The 22,429-nt window shown below is 54.0% G+C and overlaps 2 protein-coding genes across 4 annotated transcripts; one reads left to right on the forward strand and one right to left on the reverse strand.

The window, feature by feature from the left end:
* Positions 1-741: 741 nt before the first annotated feature.
* Positions 742-22,417, reverse strand: LOC311582124 (heat shock 70 kDa protein 1-like). Of its 3 annotated transcripts, XM_084754881.1 has the most exons (5): positions 22,281-22,390; positions 19,597-19,692; positions 17,852-18,036; positions 10,325-10,460; positions 742-2,993 (listed from the first exon to the last, which is right to left on the reverse strand). In XM_084754881.1, exon 5 carries the CDS (start codon positions 2,978-2,980, stop codon positions 1,055-1,057), a length of 1,926 nt encoding a protein of 641 aa, XP_084611007.1. In that variant the 5' UTR covers positions 2,981-2,993; positions 10,325-10,460; positions 17,852-18,036; positions 19,597-19,692; positions 22,281-22,390; the 3' UTR covers positions 742-1,054. The 3 variants fall into 3 exon arrangements, with proteins under 3 accessions (XP_084611007.1, XP_084611008.1, XP_084611006.1); XM_084754882.1 differs by lacking the exon at positions 19,597-19,692 and having other exon boundaries at positions 22,281-22,417; XM_084754880.1 differs by lacking the exons at positions 10,325-10,460; positions 17,852-18,036; positions 19,597-19,692; positions 22,281-22,390 and adding an exon at positions 6,748-7,412.
* HSPA1A (heat shock protein family A (Hsp70) member 1A) lies at positions 7,492-10,324 on the forward strand. The gene has a single exon (XM_084754883.1). The coding sequence runs from the start codon at positions 7,644-7,646 to the stop codon at positions 9,567-9,569; it is 1,926 nt and encodes a 641-aa protein (XP_084611009.1). The 5' UTR covers positions 7,492-7,643; the 3' UTR covers positions 9,570-10,324.
* Positions 22,418-22,429: the final 12 nt, after the last annotated feature.

Here is a 22,429-nt window from a genome sequence, read left to right on the forward strand (position 1 = left end):
TAGGCCCAGGGTGCTGAGAGTAGACATGTTTTTCCGGGCGGGTGTAATGATCTGGGATTCATCATGCAGGCTGAGACGGCAAAAACAGAAGTACAAGGCACACCTAGGCTGCGTACGTCCCTGGCTCAAAACCAAAAAAAAAAAAAAAAAAAAAAGGCAAAATTATTTTGTTGTAAATGCTGAACTTACACAAATCCAAGTACTTTGCCCTTAACAGGTTAAACATCCACAATGAACTCACAAACAGAAAATGCCTCTGTCCTCTGTGACCTCTCTCTCTCTCTCTCTCTCTCTCTCTCTCTCTCTCTCTCTCTCTCTCGCTTTTGGCTTTTGGAGACAGGGTTTCTCTGTGTAGCCTTGGCTGTCCTGGACTCACTTTGTAGACCAGGCTGGCCTCGAACTCACAGTGATCCGCCTGCCTCTGCCTCCCAAGTGCTGGGATTAAAGGCGTGGGCCACCACGCTCAGCTTCCTCTCTTAATTTTCAAGGAGCACCGACAGCTTAAAGACACCAGGTTAGGGGGAAGGCCAGGTCACTCGGATATAGCAGTTCTAGGCTGAACTGAACTTTGAGAAACCCTCCCTCCAAAAATCAAAAGCTGGGCATAGAGTGTGCCTGTAACCTCAGAAATCAAGTGGCAGAGACAGGAGGATTGCTGCAAGGTAAGGGGTAAGTAGTAAGTGTCAAGTCAGCTAGACTTATACAGTAAGGCCTCAACTAAATTAACAATAACGGAAGTCATTTTCTTTGGGAACTAATTTACTGAGAGGTAAGTAACCATCCACACGGGAAAGCAGTTGGGGGGTGTGTAGCTAATAAATAACAGACATTCTAACTCTTCAAATGGAACACAGAGGGGCCTGGCTTTCCTAAAGGACCATTTCAGGATCAGAGGTGAGAGGGTGGGAGCACGGAAAGACCGAATCCGAGACTTCTCCATCGGAAATCCCGAAGGACACTGACAAGTCCGACCAGTTCAAGAATCCTAATGGCGTTTGAAGGTGAGTAGCACCCACCTAGAGGCACCCTAGCCCCCTGAAGTTCCAGAAAAAGACTAATCTACTTCCTCAATGGTAGGGCCTGTGGCAGCCCTGCTGGGTGTGTACCCTGGCGCGCAGGTGGGTCCGGTGCACCCTCCCTGATACAGCTTCGTGATGATGGGGTTGCACATGTTTTCCAGTTCTTTCCGTTTATGATCAAACTCAGCTTTCTCCGCCAGCTGGTTGGCCTCCAGCCAGGAAAGGGCCTCGTTGCACTTCTCCAGTATTTTCTTTTTATCAGACTCGCTTAACTTGTCCTTCAGACCTTCGTCACTCACCGCGCTCTTCATGTTAAAAGCGTAAGATTCTAAGGCATTTTTGGCCGCGATTTTCTCCCTCTGGCCCTCGTCCTCGGCCTTGTACCTCTCGGCCTCCTGCACCATGCGCTCGATCTCCTCCTTGCTCAGGCGGCCCTTGTCGTTGGTGATGGTGATCTTGTTGGCCTTGCCGGTGCTCTTGTCCATGGCTGTGACGTTGAGAATTCCATTGGCGTCGATGTCAAAGGTCACCTCGATCTGCGGCACGCCCCTGGGTGCAGGAGGTATCCCAGTGAGGTCGAAGCGGCCCAGCAGGTTGTTGTCGCGAGTCATGGCCCTCTCGCCCTCGTACACCTGGATCAGCACGCCGGGCTGGTTGTCCGAGTAGGTGGTGAAGATCTGCGTCTGCTTGGTGGGGATGGTGGAGTTGCGCTTGATCAGAACGGTCATCACGCCGCCCGCCGTCTCCAGGCCCAGAGACAGGGGAGCTACGTCCAACAAAAGCAAGTCCTGTACTTTCTCCGACTTGTCACCCATTAAAATAGCTGCCTGGACTGCAGCTCCGTAGGCCACCGCCTCGTCGGGATTGATGCTCTTGTTGAGATCCCGTCCATTAAAGTAGTCCTGCAGCAGCTTCTGCACCTTGGGGATGCGCGTGGAGCCGCCCACCAGGACAATGTCATGGATTTTAGCCTTGTCCATCTTGGCGTCCCGAAGAGACTTCTCCACGGGCTCCAGCGTGCCTCTAAATAGGTCTGCGCACAGCTCCTCGAAGCGCGCGCGCGTGATGGACGTGTAGAAGTCGATGCCCTCGAAGAGCGAGTCGATCTCCAGGTTGGCCTGCGTGCTGGACGACAGGGTGCGCTTGGCGCGCTCGCACGCCGTGCGCAGGCGCCGCACCGCGCGCTTGTTCTGGCTGATGTCCTTCTTGTGCTTCCGCTTGAACTCCTCCACGAAGTGGCTCACCAGCCGGTTGTCGAAGTCCTCGCCGCCCAGGTGCGTGTCGCCCGCCGTGGCCTTCACCTCGAAGATGCCGTCGTCGATGGTCAGGATGGACACGTCGAACGTGCCGCCCCCCAGGTCGAAGATGAGCACGTGCCGCTCTCCGTGACTCCCTTTATCCAAGCCGTAGGCGATGGCGGCCGCCGTGGGCTCGTTGATGATGCGCAGCACGTTGAGTCCCGCGATGACACCTGCATCTTTGGTGGCCTGCCGCTGGGAGTCGTTGAAGTAGGCAGGCACGGTGATCACGGCGTTGGTGACATTGTGGCCTAGAAAGGCCTCTGCAGTCTCCTTCATCTTTGTCAGCACCATGGACGAGATCTCCTCGGGGTAGAAGGCTTTCTGTTCTCCCTTGTAGGACACCAGCACCTTGGGCTTGCCGCCCTCATTGATGACTTGAAACGGCCAAAGCTTCATGTCCGACTGCACAACAGGATCGTTGAACTTCCTGCCGATCAGACGCTTCGCGTCGAACACGGTGTTCTGCGGGTTCATGGCCACCTGGTTCTTGGCGGCGTCGCCGATGAGCCGCTCGGTGTCGGTGAAGGCCACGTAGCTGGGGGTCGTGCGGTTGCCTTGGTCGTTGGCGATGATCTCCACCTTGCCGTGCTGGAACACGCCCACGCACGAGTAGGTGGTGCCCAGGTCGATGCCAATCGCCGTTCCTTTGTTAGCAGCCATAGTTTTCCGAGGCCTGTGAAGAAATGAGGTTTAAAATCATTATTTTGGAGCCGGGCGTGGTGGCGCACGCCTTTAATCCCAGCACTCGGGAGGCAGAGGCAGGCGGATCGCTGTGAGTTCGAGGCCAGCCTGGTCTACAAAGTGAGTCCAGGACAGCCAAGGCTACACAGAGAGACTCTGTCTCGAAAAACCAAACAAACAAACAAAAAAAAAAAACAAAAAAAAAAAACCCTGTCTCAAAAAACCAAAAAAAAAAAAAAAATCATTCATTTGGGTAGTGATTAAAAAAAAATTCAAGTTGTTTATCGATATAGGTTTTTCTCTTTCAAGATTTATTTTATTATTTTTAATTTTAAGAATTTTACATTTTAGCTCAGAGCTTGTAAATGTTGCTGTTGTTTTGGGGTAAGGTGTGTGTGCATGTGTGTATGTGTGTGTGTGTGTGTGTGTATGAACATGTGGATTCAAGGGGTCAAGCCTGGGCATCATTCACCTGCCAATCACCTTGTTGAGATGGGACCCTTTTCCTCAGCCTGCAAGCCAGGCCACTTAGGTTAGGCTGGCTGGCTGTCCGGTGAGGCCAGCGATCCGTCACTCTTGTGATGCATGCCGCCATGCTCACTTTGTTCTGTCATGCTCGCTGGGCCAACATTTTACCCACTGAGCTATCTCCCACCTCTCAGTAGGTTGTTTTGGGTTGTTTTTTTTTTCCCCAGACAGGGTTTCTCTGTGTAGCCTTGTCTGTACTGGACTCACTTTGTAGACCAGGCTGGCCTCGAACTCACAGCGATTCACCTGCCTCTGCCTCCCGAGTGTTGGGATTAAAGGGGTGCGGCACCACGCCAGCTTTTTTTTTTTTTTTTGCCAAGAAGTTGTCCTGGAAGCCACCATGTATCCCAGGCTAGCCCCAAACATGCAGCTATTCTCTTCTCTCAGCCTTCCAACTGCTGACCTCACAAGCACAAGTCACTACGTCAGGCTCTCTCTTTTCTTTTTTCTTTTTTTTTTCTTTTTGGTTTTTTTTCGAGACAGGGTTTCTCTGTGTAGCCTTGGCCATCCTGGACTCACTTTGTAGACCAGGCTGGCCTTGAACTCACAGCGATCCGCCTGCCTCTGCCTCCCGAGTGCTGGGATTAAAGGCGTGCGCCACCACGCCCGGCTTCTCTTTTCTTTTTAAAAAAGATTTATTTATTGTGCACACAGTGCTCTGCCTGAATGTGTGCCTACACACAAGAGGGCATTAGCTCTCATTACAGATGGTTGGGAGCCACCATGTAGTTGCTGGGAATTGAACTCAAAACCTCTGGAAGAGCAGCCAGTGCTCTTAACCTCTGAGCCATCTCTCCCGCCCCAGGCTGGTTTTCTTTACAACTCAGCTGCATCCTACATTCCCATGCTTTCTCTTGTCTTGTAGGAAATAGGGAACAAACTGGAGAAAGTTGTTAGAATATCTCAACTTTAAAGGTGTCTGGTGCTGATAGTTTGGGGTTTGTATCTCTGAAAAAAAGAACAAATAAACATTGCCAAAATGCCTGTCCTGCTTACCTTTCACTGTCCCTTATTCTTTGACGTTATCTTTGGGGTTGGTTCTGGGCTTTGTCTCTGTGTACAGGGGTGGAGCCCAGGGTCTTGGGGATGCTAGGAAGGGCTGCATCAGCGAGCTGCACCCCAGTGGGCGTGTTCTCTCTGTACTTTTGTCTCAGAGCACAGACCCTAAGACCCTTGGGCAGCCCCCACGGCTCTCAAATGTCTGTTTCAGACCATCTACGGCTTCTTCAGTGTTTCATGTCAACAGGCTGGTCAGACAGCAGGACACAGGAGGCACACTCAGGCCACTTTCCACTGCCAACCTCGCTCCCTATTTGGCTAAGTAGACTTGGCTAAAATCTCTAAGTCAATAATGAGCCTTTGCCCATATTCATTTTGAAACAGACTCAGAACAGGAATAGTTGGGAGTGGGGCCCACGCTAACCGTGCTGCACTCACCATGCTGTGCCTTTTCACCATGAGTGGAGTGTGTCCTGGACTTTTGTGTCTGTGGAGGCATCTCACTGTCCTAGGCTATTGGAGCCTATACAGCGGGAATTACATAGCATTTGTCCATTTGCGGCCGGCCTTATTCCACTCAGCATAACTGTCCTTAATTATCATCCACAAGCTTGCATATTTTAGTACTTCCAACACTGAACAACGTCCTTTCCTCACAGGGCATCTCTTCCCTGGACGCTGGGTGACATCTGGGTGACATCAGCTTCTTGGCTACCGTGAATACTGCTCCCTCACATTGACTCTCATACACATCCAGACCTGGCTTTCATGGCGGAGTAGAGAACAGTGCTCTCAGCTTTGGGGTACACCTTGGAGTACCAAGGGAGGGAGGATCTTATAGGGCCTAAGTCAACTGTACTGTTCCTGTGACAGTGACAGTGGTGTACGGTATAGTGGTGTGTTGTACTGTGGGACCACACCTGTCTCCTAATGTTGTGCTCTGAAATCCTTAAGGAGATAATAGGGGGCCTAAGATATAGCAGTTAAGAGAGCTTCCTGTGGGGCTGGAGAGATGGCTCAGTGGTTAAGAACACTGGATGCTCTTCCAGAGGACCAGGGTTCAATTCCCAGCACCAGCATGACAGCTCCAGGGGACAAGAGACAGGGTCTCACTGTGTAGCCTTGACTGTCCTGGACTCACTTTGTAGACTAGGCAGGCCTCGAACTCAAAGTGATCTGCCTGTCTCTGCCTCCCGAGGCGTGTGCCACTACTGCCTGGCACAAACCTGGCACTAGCCTCCATCCAGATGTGGTTGGCTACCTTAGCGACCTATGGTTGAGTAATTTAGTTCACTCTGAGGATGGCTGCTGGGGAAATCTCCAAGCTCTGCCCCTCCACCCACTCTTCCTTTTTTTAAAGACTTGGTCTCCTGCCAGGCAGACAGCATTCAGGGAGGCAGAGGCAGCTGGTCTACAAAGTGAGTCCAGATGTACAGCTAAAGCTACACAGTGAAACTCTGTCTCGAAACAAACAAAGCAAACAAGACAGGGGGCTCACTATGTAGCTCAGGCAATCCCCTGCCTCCGTTCCTGAGAGTTAGGATTACAGGCTTGAGCCACCAATCGGCCCCAATCAACTTTTCGGAGAAGGCAGGACACTTTTCCATTTGAGGATAAAGTCCGTCACTGCTGTGGTTCTCCTCCGCCCCTCCCCACCTCCCGTGACAATCCTGTCTCTGCATCCCTACACCCAGTTTCTATACTCCCCTCCCCCACCCTCTCTCTCTCTCTTTCGGTTTTTTTTTTTCCCAAACAGGAATTCTCTGTGTAGCCTTGGCTGTCCCGGACGCGTTTTGTAGACCAGGCTGTCCTAGACCTCACGGGGTCCGCCGACCTCTGCCTCCCGAGTACTGGAACTTAAGGCTTGTGCCACCACGCCCGACTCTCTATCCTACTCTTGATTTTAACTCTGTCTTCTGGTACCAAAAACATATTTTAAAAGGTTTTAAGGTGTCTGCTCCCAACTGCGAGCTCTGACTAATCCCAGACACACCCCTTTCCTAGTTGTCAACGCCCACCCCCAGAATTAAAACAACTGGGGTCTGTGTGTCGACGGCCACATACTACCACAGTCCTCAGGACGCCGAGGCCGACGGATGGCAGGTGCCAAGAGACCCTGTCTGTAAATAACACCTTAAAAAACACCTTGGCCCTACAAATAAGTCCCAACGGGGACCCCCAGCCTTCTCCGCGTTACCCTCAGAGCCTTCACAGCTCACCTGGAATCTCTTCGCCTTCGCTCCAGTTTGGAAACTTGAGGTTGCTGAGCCCCTTTGAGTGGGGAGCTCCAGGAACATCCAAACTGTACAGCTGGGGTTCCCCCCACCCCCCACCCCGACCCTCCCGGCGACTTTGAGCCAGTTCTGGGACAGAGCCAGTGATTCTTAAATTAGTCCATGAGGTCAGAGGCAGCATGGCCATTGTAACGCGACCGCAGGGGATCACGTCACCAGACACGCCCCTAGGCCTCTGCGGGGGTCACCCGAGCGGCAGAGGGGGAGTTACAGCCCCATAAACGGACCTCTGCCGGTCCGCGAAGCACCCACGACATTGCCCAAATCACAGTGAACTGTCCACAACATCGAGATGGCAGTGACCTTTCCGGTCAATTCCACACGGGCAGCGATAATGCGTCGCCTTGGAAACAGTGGCAACAGCTCAGCAAGCCGCCCTCCCCCTCAGGAATCCGTCCTCTCCAGCGAACCCATGAACTGTCTGGAGAGTTCTGGACACGGGAGGCGCCTTCCACACCGATTACTCAGAGGAGGCGGGGAGGCTCCGCTAGACCCGAAACTGCTGGAAGATTCCCGGTCCCCACGGCCTCCTCCGGATCGCTGATTGGCCCAGGGGAGGGCGGGCGGGGCCGGAGAACCTTCCATAAAGGCGCAGGGCTGAGCGCAGGCACCAGACGCGGTCAGCGACCCACACACGAGTGTCCAGAGCCCATCGGAGCGAAGAGAGGCTCCCGTCCGACCGAAGAGAAGACAGGGAAAAGCGGAGAGACGCGTTCCCGACCCTCGGCCAGCACCAGCCTTCCTCCCCGAGCATCCGCGCCGCGGAGCGCAGCCCTGCAGAAGAAGCTGAGCGCCCACTGCCCGCAGCAGAGAGCGACGACATGGCCAAGAACACGGCGATCGGCATCGACCTGGGCACCACCTACTCGTGCGTGGGCGTGTTCCAGCACGGCAAGGTGGAGATCATCGCCAACGACCAGGGCAACCGCACGACCCCCAGCTACGTGGCCTTCACCGACACCGAGCGGCTCATTGGCGACGCCGCCAAGAACCAGGTGGCCATGAACCCGCAGAACACCGTGTTCGACGCGAAGCGTCTGATCGGCCGCAAGTTCGGCGACCCGGTGGTGCAGGCGGACATGAAGCACTGGCCCTTCCGGGTGGTGAACGACGGCGACAAGCCCAAGGTGCAGGTGAGCTACAAGGGCGAGAGCCGCGCGTTCTACCCCGAGGAGATCTCGTCCATGGTGCTGACGAAGATGAAGGAGATCGCCGAGGCGTACCTGGGCCACCCGGTGACCAACGCGGTGATCACCGTGCCCGCCTACTTCAACGACTCCCAGCGGCAGGCCACCAAGGACGCGGGCGTGATCGCGGGACTCAACGTGCTGCGCATCATCAACGAGCCCACGGCGGCCGCCATCGCCTACGGGCTGGACCGCTCTGGCAAGGGGGAGCGCAACGTGCTCATCTTCGACCTGGGGGGCGGCACGTTCGACGTGTCCATCCTGACCATCGACGACGGCATCTTCGAGGTGAAGGCCACGGCGGGCGACACGCACCTGGGCGGCGAGGACTTCGACAACCGGCTGGTGAGCCACTTCGTGGAGGAGTTCAAGCGGAAGCACAAGAAGGACATCAGCCAGAACAAGCGCGCGGTGCGGCGCCTGCGCACGGCGTGCGAGCGCGCCAAGCGCACCCTGTCGTCCAGCACGCAGGCCAGCCTGGAGATCGACTCGCTCTTCGAGGGCATCGACTTCTACACGTCCATCACGCGCGCGCGCTTCGAGGAGCTGTGCTCCGACCTGTTCCGCGGCACGCTGGAGCCCGTGGAGAAGGCGCTGCGCGACGCCAAGATGGACAAGGCGCAGATCCACGACCTGGTGCTGGTGGGCGGCTCCACGCGCATCCCCAAGGTGCAGAAGCTGCTGCAGGACTTTTTCAACGGGCGCGAGCTGAACAAGAGCATCAACCCGGACGAGGCGGTGGCCTACGGGGCGGCGGTGCAGGCGGCCATCCTGATGGGGGACAAGTCGGAGAACGTGCAGGACCTGCTGCTGCTGGACGTGGCGCCGCTGTCGCTGGGCCTGGAGACGGCGGGCGGCGTGATGACGGCGCTCATCAAGCGCAACTCCACCATCCCCACCAAGCAGACGCAGACCTTCACCACCTACTCGGACAACCAGCCCGGCGTGCTGATCCAGGTGTACGAGGGCGAGAGGGCCATGACGCGCGACAACAACCTGCTGGGCCGCTTCGAGCTGAGCGGCATCCCGCCGGCGCCCAGGGGCGTGCCGCAGATCGAGGTGACCTTTGACATCGACGCCAACGGCATCCTGAACGTCACGGCCACCGACAAGAGCACCGGCAAGGCCAACAAGATCACCATCACCAACGACAAGGGCCGCCTGAGCAAGGAGGAGATCGAGCGCATGGTGCAGGAGGCCGAGAGGTACAAGGCCGAGGATGAGGCGCAGCGCGACAGGGTGGCGGCCAAGAACGCGCTCGAGTCCTACGCCTTCAACATGAAGAGCTCCGTGGAGGACGAGGGCCTGCGGGGCAAGCTCAGCGAGGCGGACAGGAAGACGGTGCTGGACAAGTGCCAGGAGGTCATCTCCTGGCTGGACGCCAACACGCTGGCCGACAAGGAGGAGTTCGTGCACAAGCGGGAGGAGCTGGAGCGGGTGTGCAGCCCCATCATCAGCGGGCTGTACCGGGGAGCGGGGGCTCCCGGGGCCGGGGGCTTCGGGGCCCAGGCGCCCAAGGGAGGCTCCGGCTCGGGTCCCACCATCGAGGAGGTGGATTAGAAGTCCCTCCTTGCTCTCCCAGAGTCCCCTGGGACACAGACTGGTGGCGCTTGAGGACTGGGATGCACCGGGTTTTGTCAGGTTTAGTCCCTGGATCCTGAGTTCATTCTGCAGTTTAGACCTCGCCTTAGGGAAACTATCCTTTATCTGTTTTGTAGTAACTGGTGTTCTTTACAAATTAGTGTCTCCCCAGCCCCTCATTCAGCACTGCCACCCTTGTGTGTGATTTGTTTGGCAAAACTGTAAATTTGAAAGGGCTTTTTAGTCACTTAATAGTATGTTTATCTAATTTTGGCTTTCAATAAGGAAAAGTCAGAGCAGCTTTGTGTGTGTGTGTGTGTGTGTCTTAAAAGGAAATATGTTGCTAGCCATGGCTCACACCTTGTGTCTGTGGGCTCCAGGCAGATCTATATGATGATTTCCAGGCCAGTCAGGGCTGTGTAGAGATTCTATATTAGAAGACAAAGTGAATGCAATATGTTAGGAGAACACCTGGAGATGGTTTGGGCTTCTTTTGTCTTGGGACTCTGCCCTTGGGGACACTGCTGGGGCACACTCTGCGGTTCCTTCACAGGGCCAGGCACCCTGCTGCTCCTCCTTGTGTCTACACCCTCCTGGCCTTGTTTCCCAGCTGTTGAACAGGGAGGTGAATTTCTACTGCCGGCCTTTGTCCATTTTATTTTTTATACATCCACACTGAACTCAGGCCATTTTTTTTTACTGGTCACTTGAAAATAAACTTCAAAATCACTCACCATGCCTTACGCGCCTGTTGTATTTTGAGTCAGAGGAGTAGCTGCATGTTTCATCTCTCACAGTTTCAACTACAATTGACTGACATTTTACGTCAAGACAGGGGCTTGGAGACCAGAGCAGACCTTGCGTTGTGATCTGTTTGAGGAAAATGAAAGAAGTCAGAGCAAATAAAAGGCCTCTGTGGCTGAGGCCTGGCCCAGTGCAGGGTTTTCTGGGGTAAATTCTCATGGAAGTGGGAGAGGGTAGTGGGGTAATGGAGGCTTGGGGCTGGGGGTCCAGAAGATTCAGGCACCTGGCGGGGTGGCAAGGATGCGGAGATAAGGATGACCTCAGAAGAGATGGTGGGAGCGCACTTAGTGTACACACTACAGTAATAAAAAGGGGGCAGGGAAAAGTCATAAAGGGGGGTGGGTGATGTGAGACCTGGCACAGCAGATTAAGGGCACATCCCTAGCTCTCATCTTTTACTTAATACATTTTTACCCCTCTATGCATGCACACACCAGGGCACACAGGCAGGGGTGAGGGGACCTCGTCTTGGGCATGCACACACCGGGGCACACAGGCAGGGGTGAGGGGACCTCGTGTGGGGCATGCACACACCGGGGCACACAGGCAGCGGTGAGGGGACCTCGTATGGGGCATGCACACACCAGGGCACACAGGCAGCGGTGAGGGGACCTCGTGTGGGGCATGCACACAGGGGCACACAGGCAGGGGTGAGGGGACCTCCTGTGGGGCATGCACTCACCAGGGCACACAGGCAGGGGTGAGGGGACCTCGTGCGGGGCATGCACACACCAGGGCACACAGGCAGCGGTGAGGGGACCTCGTGTGGGGCATGCACACAGGGGCACACAGGCAGGGGTGAGGGGACCTTGTGCGGGGCATGCACACACCAGGGCACACAGGCAGGGGTGAGGGGACTTTGTGCGGGGCATGCACACACCGGGGCACACAGGCAGGGGTGAGGGGACCTCGTGCGGGGCATGCACACAGGGGCACACAGGCAGGGGTGAGGGGACCTCTTGCGGGGCATGCACACACCAGGGCACACAGGCAGGGGTGAGGGGACCTCCTGCGGGGCATGCACACAGGGGCACACAGGCAGGGGTGAGGGGACCTCCTGCGGGGCATGCACACACCAGGGCACACAGGCAGGGGTGAGGGGACCTCCTGCGGGGCATGCACTCACCAGGGCACACAGGCAGGGGTGAGGGGACCTCCTGCGGGGCATGCACTCACCAGGGCACACAGGCAGGGGTGAGGGGACCTCGTGTGGGGCATGCACACACCAGGGCACACAGGCAGGGGTGAGGGGACCTCGTGTAGGGCATGCACACACCAGGGCACACAGGCAGGGGTGAGGGGACCTCCTGCGGGGCATGCACACACCGGGGCACACAGGCAGGGGTGAGGGGACCTCCTGCGGGGCATGCACTCACCAGGGCACACAGGCAGGGGTGAGGGGACCTCCTGCGGGGCATGCACTCACCAGGGCACACAGGCAGGGGTGAGGGGACCTCGTCTTGGGCATGCACACACCAGGGCACACAGGCAGGGGTGAGGGGACCTCCTGCGGGGCATGCACTCACCAGGGCACACAGGCAGGGGTGAGGGGACCTCCTGTGGGGCATGCACTCACCAGGGCACACAGGCAGGGGTGAGGGGACCTCGTCTTGGGCATGCACACACCAGGGCACACAGGCAGGGGTGAGGGGACCTCGTGCGGGGCATGCACTCACCAGGGCACACAGGCAGGGGTGAGGGGACCTCGTCTTGGGCATGCACACACCAGGGCACACAGGCAGGGGTGAGGGGACCTCCTGCGGGGCATGCACACACCGGGGCACACAGGCAGGGGTGAGGGGACCTCCTGCGGGGCATGCACTCACCAGGGCACACAGGCAGGGGTGAGGGGACCTCGTGTGGGGCATGCACTCACCAGGGCACACAGGCAGGGGTGAGGGGACCTCCTGCGGGGCATGCACTCACCAGGGCACACAGGCAGGGGTGAGGGGACCTCGTCTTGGGCATGCACACACCAGGGCACACAGGCAGGGGTGAGGGGACCTCGTGTGGGGCATGCACACACCGGGGCACACAGGCAGGGGTGAGGGGACCTCGTATGGGGCATGCACACACCAGGGCACACAGGCAGGGGTGAGGGGACCTCGTGCGGGGCATGCACACACCGGGGCACACAGGCAGGGTTGAGGGGACCTCGTCCGGGGCATGCACACACCAGGGCACACAGGCAGGGGTGAGGGGACCTCCTGCGGGGCATGCACTCACCGGGGCACACAGGCAGGGGTGAGGGGACCTCGTGTGGGGCATGCACACAGGGGCACACAGGCAGGGGTGAGGGGACCTCGTGTGGGGCATGCACACAGGGGCACACAGGCAGGGGTGAGGGGACCTCCTGCGGGGCATGCACTCACGGGGCACACAGGCAGGGGTGAGGGGACCTCGTGTGGGGCATGCACACAGGGGCACACAGGCAGGGGTAAGGGGACCTCGTGTGGGGCATGCACACAGGGGCACACAGGCAGGGGTGAGGGGACCTCGTGTGGGGCATGCACACACCGGGGCACACAGGCAGGGGTGAGGGGACCTCGTGTGGGGCATGCACACACCAGGGCACACAGGCAGGGGTGAGGGGACCTCGTGTGGGGCATGCACACACCAGGGACACAGGCAGAGGTGAGATGACCTTGTATGAGGCATGCACACAGCAGGGCACACTGCGGGGGTCAGAGAACACTGTGAAAGGAAGTTCTCTCTTTTCACCCTCTGGGTAGGTCCTGGGGAAGAGACTCAGTTCTGCAGGCTTGGCAGCAAGCCCTGGACCTGCAGAAGCATCTCACTATCCCTTGTGGTCCGCTTCTGACGTTTTGAGGTTGAGACTGCTCTAATCAGCTAGGCCGCACCAGATTAAGGCCACTCAGATTACATTTAAGATTTTGTTTTACTTATTTATTTATTTTTGAGACAGGGTTTCTCTGTGTAGCCTTGGCTGTCCTGGACTTGATTTCTAAACCAGCCTGTCCTGAACTCACAGAGATCCACCTGCCTCTGCCTTCCTGAGTGCTGGGGATTATAGGCGTGCACTTTCTGTAGCCCAGGTTGACATAGTCACTTCTGGACCCGAATTTGGGAGTCTTCCTGCCTCAGCCTCGCAAGTGTTGCATTACAGGGATGGATTAGTATACCGTGCCTACTTTATAACTTTTTGTTTGGTTAGTTGGTTTCTTGCTTTAATGTGGTAAGGGATTTGAGGCCAGCTCTACCACTGATCACTGCAATTTTATTTTACTTTATTTCTTGAGCAGGGAACCAAGCCTAGAGCTTGCAGAGGCTGAGCAACTGTCTCACTGATATAGGTCGGAAGGCCAGGTTCCTAGGCTTCTTTGTTGGCTGTTTTGTTTTGTGAGATGGGTTCTCCTATGGCCTAGGCTGGACCACCTTGCTGCCCCCTCCTCTGAATTCTTTTAAAGTGGGAGTGGCAAGGATGGAGACGTCCCTGGAGCGCCTTGTTTACTGACCAGCCCTGGTTCTGTCCTCAGCACCAGAGAGGGAAGAATGGAGCAGTTAGGCTAATACTTTGGTTAATATTTATTTCTGGAAGGATTCTGGAACAGAAACCACACATTTGGTGTTAAAAAAAAAATGTATGTCTGTGTGTGTCTGTGTGTGTGTGTGTGTGTGTGTGTGTGTGTCTGTGTGTGTGTGTCTGTATGTGTGTGTGTCTGTGTGTGTGTGTGTGTATGTGTGTGTGTCTGTGTGTGTGTGTCTATGTGTGTCTGTGTGTGTGTGTGTCTATGTGTGTCTGTGTGTGTGTCTGTGTGTGTGTGTGTATGTGTGTGTGTCTGTGTGTGTCTGTGTGTCTATGTGTGTCTCTGTGTGTGTCTGTGTGTGTGTGTCTGTGTGTGTATGTCTGTGTGTGTGTCTGTGTGTGTGTCTGTGTGTGTGTGTCTGTATGTGTGTGTCTGTGTGTGTGTGTGTGTATGTGTGTGTGTCTGTGTGTGTGTGTGTGTGTCTGTGTGTGTGTCTGTGTGTGTGTGTGTCTGTGTGTGTGTCTGTGTGTGTGTGTGTCTGTGTGTGTGTCTGTGTGTGTGTCTGTGTGTGTGTCTGTGTGTGTGTGTGTGTGTGTCTGTGTGTGTGTCTGTGTGTGTGTCTGTGTGTGTGTGTGTGCCGACAATATAATGCCTCCGTATTAGAAGGACCTGTGCAACACTAGCGCACAGTAACAGAGTGGATGCTGTGCTGGGGCCTTTTGTGTGTGGCTTTGCTAATCCTTACTGTGCTGGGTAGTTTGAGGGAACTTGACACAGGCTGGAGTAGTCTGAAAGAGAGAGTTCCTCCATTGGATCTGGCTGGAGGGCATTTTCTTAATTAGGTGGATGAGGGCCCAGCCCATTGTGGGTGGTGCTGTCAAGGGCTGGCTGTCCTGGGTCCTACAAGAAAGCAGGCTGAGCAAGGCACGGGGAACAAGCCAGTGAGCAGCAGCCTCCATGGCCTCCGTGTCAGCTTCTGCCTCCAGGCTCCTGCCCTGTTTGAGTTCCTGCCCTGACTTCCTTTGATGTCGGCTATGGTGTTGGAGTGTAAGCCAAATAAACCCTTTTCTTCCCAACCTGCTTTTGTCATGGTGTTTCATCGCATTGGACCCTCCTAGGGCAGTCACCTTCTCTAAACAGCTCCCAACGCCCTCTGAGGAACAGCCAGTGGAGTGGGTGCAGAGGGGAGGGGGGCCAGGTGGGAGGGGCAGCTACTCAGAGCCTCAGGTACTTTCATCTCTGGGGACTGTTTTCTCACCTCTTGCCACACAATTTTTTTTGTCTCAGTATCATAAAGATCACAAATTTTCCATTGTTTCTGTCTGATGGGTTAGAGCTGGGTGTGGTACATGCCTGTATGGTCCAGGAAAGCGGAGGCAGGAGGATCCCTGTTCAAGCCTAGCTTGGGCTGGGCTGGAGAGATGGCTCAGAGGTTAAGGGCACTGGCTGCTATTCTGAAGGTCCTGAGTTCAAATCTCAGCATGGTGGCTCAGAACCATCTATGATGTGATCTGATGCCCTCTTCTGGCCTGCAGGTGTACATGCAGACAGAACATGCTTATAATCCCAGCACTTGCAAGGCTAAGGCAGGAGGATAGCTGGGAGTTTAAGGCTCACGTGGCCTGCAGCATAAAAGACCCTGTCTAAAAAAATAAGCAAAACCAGAAGCAACTTTAAGGAACAAGGGAAGGGGCCACAGAGACAGCTTAGCACCCAGAAGACCCAGGTTCAATTCCCAGCACCCAAACGGTGGCTTACTAACATCTGGCCTCTGCAGGGACCAGGTTCACCGGTTTTACAGAGACACACATGCAGAGCATTCATACACATACATTTTAACTGAAAATCCCTTATTGCTCTATTTTACCAAGAAAGACTCAGGAGCCAGATAGATGCTGTGCTGGAAAAAAAGAAAAACATACTAGCTCAGAGAGGCAGAGAAAGCACCCGCTGAATGTCCTACTCAGCTCACGTGCAGATGGAAAAGGTCCAAAAGGTTCACTAGCTTAGCTGACAGCCCAAGAGGAAAAGGCCAAAAACCCCAAGGCCAAAGGTTTGCTAGTTCACAGCCCAAAAAGCCAAAAGGCAAGGAGCTAAGGAGCTCAAGAGCTAGAGGGCTAAGAGCCACGCTAAACCCCCAAGCTAAAGAAGTGCCAAAGATGGGCTGGAGAGATGGCTCAGTGGTTAAGAGCACTGACTGCTCTTCCAGAGGTCCTGAGTTCAATTCCCAGCTACCACGTTGTGGCTCACAGCCATCTATAATGAGATCTGGTGCCCTCTTCTGGCCTGCAGGCAAACACTGTATATATGATAAATAAATTTAAAAAAAAAATAAAAAAGCCTGGCATGGTGGTGCTTGCCTTTAATCCCAGCACTCGGGAGGCAGAGGCAGGCGGATCGCTGTGAGTTCGAGGCCAGCCTGGTCTACAAAGCGAGTCCAGGACAGTCAAGGCTACACAGAGAGACCCTGTCTCGAAAAACCAAAAAAAAAAAAAAAAAAAAAAAAAAGAAAGAAAGAAAGAAAGAAAAATCAAATAAACAAATAAACAGACAGAAGCACCAAAGACCCCTTCTACTTCTCCACTCTGCCTTAATTACCTCTCAACTCAAAGTCCTTCTCTTTTATTTTTTTTAAATATTCACTTATTTATTTGAGTGTTCTATTTGCATGTATGACATAAGAGGGCATCAAATCCCACTATAGATGGTTGTGAGCCACCATGCGGTTCCTGGGAGTTGAACTCAGGACCTCTGGAAGAGCAGATGGTGCTCTTAGCCACTGAGCCATCTCTCCAGCCCACCTCCTACTCTTTAATCCCTGTCATCTGGTTTCTTGCTCCACCTCTTGACCTAGGATTAAATCCTGTGTACAGATAGCTCTCTGATTAAAGGTGTATGTACCACTGGCTGAATCACGCCTTAATCACCTGTTTACAATGAACAGAAAGTTCTTGAATTAAAGGTGTGTTAGGGTTCAACCGTAAGAAACAGGGATTTACAGTTCAATCTCAGGGGTCACACTGAAATCATATATCCTGAAACACATATAAAATAAAAACTTTAAATTAGAGCGGGAGAGATGGCTCAGAGGTTAAGAGCATTGTCTTCTCTTACAAAGGTCTTGAGTTCAATTTCCAGCAACCATATGGTGGCTCACAACATCTATAATGAGATCTGGTGCCCTCTTCTGGGGCAGGAGGATTGCCAAGAATGGGGTGCTATAGAGTAACTTCCAGACAAGCCTAGGCTACAGAGTAATACTCTGCTAGGAAAAAAAAAATCCCAGGTGTAGTGGCACATGCCTTTATTCCCAGCACTTGAGATGCAGAGGCAGATTGCTGTGAGCTCGAGGCCAGTCTGGTCTACAAAGCCAGTCTAGGACAGCCAAGGCTACACAGAGAAACCCTGGGGAGGTTGGGGGGGGGGGAGACCAGCAAGGAGCAGGGGGTGGGGGTGGTGCACACCTGTAATCCCAGCACTCAGGGGACAGAGGCAGGTGGAGTTGGAGGCCAGCCTGTTTTGCATAATGAGTTCCAGGACAGCCAGGGATACACAAAGAAACCCTGTCTCCAAATACCAAAAGAATAAAAAAACTGCAAGGGAAAAGGGGGTGGGGGAGGCGGGGCCCCACCTTTCCTGTCTGGCTTTGGCATCTGGCCTCTCAGTGCTGACTGTGGGGGAGGAACTGTTCGGCCTGGAAGGACTTGCGTGCTCTGTCATTATTCTCAGGAACGGCTCAACAAACAAACTGTTCCCCTGGGCCCCCACTCCCAGCCCTGCTCTGAACCTTCAAGCCTAGCCAGACTCTTTGTCGGATATCCAGAAGATTCCGTGCATTGCCCCTGCCCACCTCTCTCTCCTGTTTCCTGCAGACAAAGAGAAGGTGGAAGTGTGGTCCCACAGAGGCTTAGGGGCAGGGCCGTGGGAGGGTGGGGCGGGAGGGGACTTCCCTGGTGGTCACTTAATCACCTGGGCCTGAAGCTGACGGAGTTCTGACCTTCAACCCGCTGCCTTGGTGTGAGTCCACACTGTCACCGAGTGGAGAGGCAGTCTCAGGAAACAGCTGCATAACAGCAAGAAGGCAGATGTAGAAAGAGGATGTGCTCTGGACTTTCAGCTACTGCCTTCTCCCAGCCTTAATCTTTCATGGGGTTCTAAAAAAAAAAAAAAAAGAGTCTCCTGTGCAACGTGGTTAATATGCACCTTATCATGGTTGTTCGGGCCGGGGACCAGGGCCGGCAGTGTTTATGCTATTGATTAAATTGACACATGTCTGCCACTCCTCTGAGAGAAGTCCACACCCACGCTCTCAGGTGTGTCTCCCTTTACTCTCAAGCGCCTCTCTGTCCTAACCCTTGCTCTCAAAATCTATGTTTAAAATGTCTTTTAAGGGGCTGAAGATATGGCTTAGCGCTTAAGGACACTGACTGCTATTCCAAAAGACTGAGGTTCAAATCCCAGCATCCACATGGCAGCTCACAACTGTCTGTAACCCCAAGATCTGACACTCTTACATAGACATATGTGCAGGCAAAACACCGATGCACATAAAATAAAGATAAACAAAAAATGTCTTTTAATAAGCTCCAACTCAGCCAGGTGGTGACAGTGTCACTTTAATCCCAGCACTCAAGATGCAGAGGCGGGTGGACCTCTGAGTTCAAGGCCAGCCAGGTCTACAGTTCCAGGGCAGCCAGACAAACCAAAGCAAACAAACAACCTCCAACTTGGGGCTGGAGAGGTGACGGCTCCATAGTGAAGCAGTCCGGTGCTAACTGCTGTTCAGAGGACTTACATTTGGTTCCAAGGACCCATGTTTGGAGACATAAAACCACATATGACTCCGGTTCCAGGGGACCCCATGCGTGAGTAGCTGGACCTCAGTGTGTGGGGCTGCCAGGGAAAAAAGGGAAAAACTCCCGAGCACACACACTAACAGATATGGAAGCGTTAGTCAATTAACTCTTGATGCCACCGTGCTTGAAATAGATATTTGTTTTGTTTGTCAGAGTTTTGGGGGTGTCTATTTCCTGAGACAGGGCCTCTGATACTCCAGGCTGTCTTCAAGCCCCTTGTGTGGCCATGGGAAGCCTCAGATTCCTCATCCTCCTGCCTCTACCTCCCCATTGATGATGTCAGAGGCGTGTGATACCAGGTCTGGTTTCTGTGGCTGGCAGCAGGGGTTTAACCCTGGGTGATGTGCGTACCAGGCAAGCACAGCACTGGCTGAGCTACAGGCCCAGCGGATCTGCTTCTTGGGGCAGCGTTTCTTCACGTGGCACAAGTTGGTCACGGTCTCAGAGCATCCTCCTGCCTCAGCCTCCCCGTGCTGGACTTACAGCAGCCCACCATCACACCGCCTGAAGTAGATGTCATTAATTCTACTTTGGAGACGATCATATAGAAACTGGGTAATTTAGCCATTGTTAAAAAACGAGACAACCCACCCTTGACCACGGGGTAGGTTCCAGGCACAAACACAGGTCTTGACCCACCCAGAGTGTTTTTCCATTTTACTGGAAATCTCCGGAGCTCTCCTGTCACTAAAGCCTTAGCAGTTGGCTTAAGAATGCCGGCCTCAGCAGGGTGCAGTGCTTACACCTGTTACACCAGCCCTGGAGAAGCCGAGGCAGGAGAACCAGTGTGACTTCCAGCCAGCGTGGAGTGTGTGGTGGGATTGTCTCAAAAATAAACAAAAAGCCTCCGAGACTCACATCACTTCTTCATTTCCACTTCCTCTGGATGGCTTAGAATTCTATCATCTTTCCAAAACAACAGGACTGAGGAGAAAACAGGACTGTTTTGAGAAACTGTAATAAAGAGAGAAAAAAGATGCTGGCGCCTCAGGCTGAGGAAGGTCCTCCCCTCGAGTGTTCTTGGCCTGCTCTCCTGCCCCTGGCGCGCCCCACCCCTTAAAAGTCCTTCACAGCCCTTCTGCCTCAGAGCCCTGAAGTCTGTGACTTCCAAATATGGAGCTCAGTAAAAACCTAATTCCAATATGACCCAAAGTTCTCTTAGTATGTGTGTGTGTGTGCGCGTGTGTGTGTATGTGCATGTGTGTGTGTGAGCATGTGTGTGTATGTGCGTGTGTGTGTGTGTGCCTGTATGTGTTCTACACATGTATGTGTGTGCATGTGTGCCTCTGTGTGTGTGCTCGAGCCCATATGTGTGTGTGTGCATGTGTGTGCGGGTGTGCAAGCACACACTCGCGCTGAGAATGAAATCCAGAGACCGACAGCAGCTTGGGGCTACTTCAGACCCTTCAGCCTCCTCCTAGCATAAGCCTTATCACCCTGTTTCTGTCTCAGAACCTACACAGAAGTCCCCGGGCTAAAAGGACAAAATTTCAAATATCTTCTCCTGGAGAAATGGATGTGGGCTGAGGGCATGGTGGCTGCTTCTGTTAATCCTAGGACTTGAGTGGGGGAAACAAGAGGCTCATTCTGAGTTCAAGGCCAGGCTTCCTGGCTTGTCCTCCCAGACCCATCCTTTGCTACAAAATGAGACCCTGACTCAAGGTTTTTTCTATTGTTGTTGTTGTTTTAGAGTATGCTGATTAACAGGACTAACCGCAGGGCTATTAGTGGCCCCTGGTGGTGGCGGCAGGCCTCCGAGGGGTGTCTGGAAGAGACCACACAGCTAACATGGAGGGATCCCCAGCCACTGCACAGAGTGATGGAAAAATCCCTGAAGCTTAACCAGTTTGACTAAGTCAGGTGACTCATCAGAACTGCATTCATTAGGTCTGAGCAGGCTGCAGCCGGCTCACCCTCCCCACACAAACAGAGGCTCTCTGCAGCAGCATTGGCAACACGGTGGCTGAGATCCACAAACTCCAGCACAATTAAGTGCCGCTGGCCACAGCTCCCTCCAGAAACTGCCTCCTCCACTTTACACTCAGGGACCCGGGGGCAGCCTGTAGTACACTTGTGCACGTCTGGATTACAGCACTTGAGAGTCAGTCTGCAGGAGCAAGAGTTCAAGGCCAATTAGGGCTACAGAGATACCATCAAACAAACAAACAAACTAATAAACAAAAAACAAAAGAAAGAAAAACAACAACAAAATGTGTATAACACTAGTCTCTCCCTGCTGTGGATTGTTACCTCAGAACTAAAGCTCTAATGCACCCTCATTTTTTTTTCTTTTGGAAAACAAACTCTAATGTAGCCCAGGCTGGCCTCAAACGTTTCCTGCTCCTCCTGCTCCCCCTGCCTGCACCTCCAAAGCGTAGGGATTAGGCAACGGCCGCTGCCTCCTACACGGGAGGAGGAAGAGGGACAGGGAGAAAGAAAAGGAGGTTGCGTTTATAATCAAAACGTGAGCGTTATCCCGCCTCCTTGGGGAAACTTTCTAAGTCCCCCATCCTGGAGAGGTTTGTGGACCTTAACCTCCCTCCCTGGTCTGAGTCCCACAAGCCTCTCACCGCCCAGCACCGCCAGGAACTGGCTCTTCCTAGCTTCATCCTTAAGTCCCCCTAGGGTGCGTCGTCATGGCAACAGTGTCAACCGCCCGGCCCTCCCACTAACACTGCACTTTCCGGAATCCAACTTGGGGTCTTTATTTCCTACAAGGCAGGAGGAAGAAAAAGAGGTTCGCTGACGACTGGATGCATTTATAATCAAATCGGGAGCTAGATGAGGCCCCGAAAGTGATGTGTTCCACACAGAGCTAACCGGGGAGGTTATTAGCCGGGTCCCAACGCCTCTGCCTTAGGGTCTCACCCAACAGTTCACTCTAAGTGCACTCAGAGGGCGGAACGACCCACCTCTCCATCTAAGAGAGGAACTGCTGAGGGGCGGAGGGGCGGCAGGCACGGACGGAGCAGCCAATGGACTCCAAATTAACCCTAACCTTACTTTAGACATCAGGGCCAGGAACTGAGCAGAAAATAGAGCGCTGCCTGGCAAGGCGCTGTGGGAATGAAAAGCCAAGCTGGCATTCTACACGTTCTTTTACAATTTAATGTGTTGCGACAGGCTCTCCCTCTGTAACCCAGTCTGGTCTTGGACTCGCTGCCGTCCCCCTGCCTCAGCCACCACACCCCGCCAACTTCTATGGAAAGTTTTTTTGGTTAGTAATGCCAGGCTGAAGCCGGAGGCAAAGGGAGCGGCTGCAGCCTGGCACGCTCGGTTGAGCCCTGCCCTCCTCTTCCTGGCACACTTTCCTTACTTGGGTCACAGGTATTGCAACCGTGAGAAGCAAGTGTTTACACATTGATTTTTCTTTTGAGAACTCCGCAAGGCGATCTACTGCATACTTGTGCGTTAACCGTGACGTAAAAACAGCGAGGCAAATAGACTATAATGTACGATCTCACCTCTTTCCCTTTCTAAACCTAAGATGGGAAAAAACGGAGAGTCAAGCATTCCTCAGGCGGCCCCACGCGGTCACTCACCGCCAGCACCCAATCACAGTCTTTGGCCAAGCGTTATCCCGCCTCCTTCGGGAAACTTTCTAAGTCCCCATCCTGTAGAGAATTGTGGACCTTAAACTCCCTCCTTGGTCTGAATCCCAGAAGCCCAACATCTCCTGGAGCTGACCTTT

The sequence above is a fragment of the Acomys minous genome (assembly GCF_964271855.1).
Source record: "Acomys minous genome assembly, chromosome: 13".
Classification (NCBI taxonomy): domain Eukaryota; kingdom Metazoa; phylum Chordata; class Mammalia; order Rodentia; family Muridae; genus Acomys; species Acomys minous.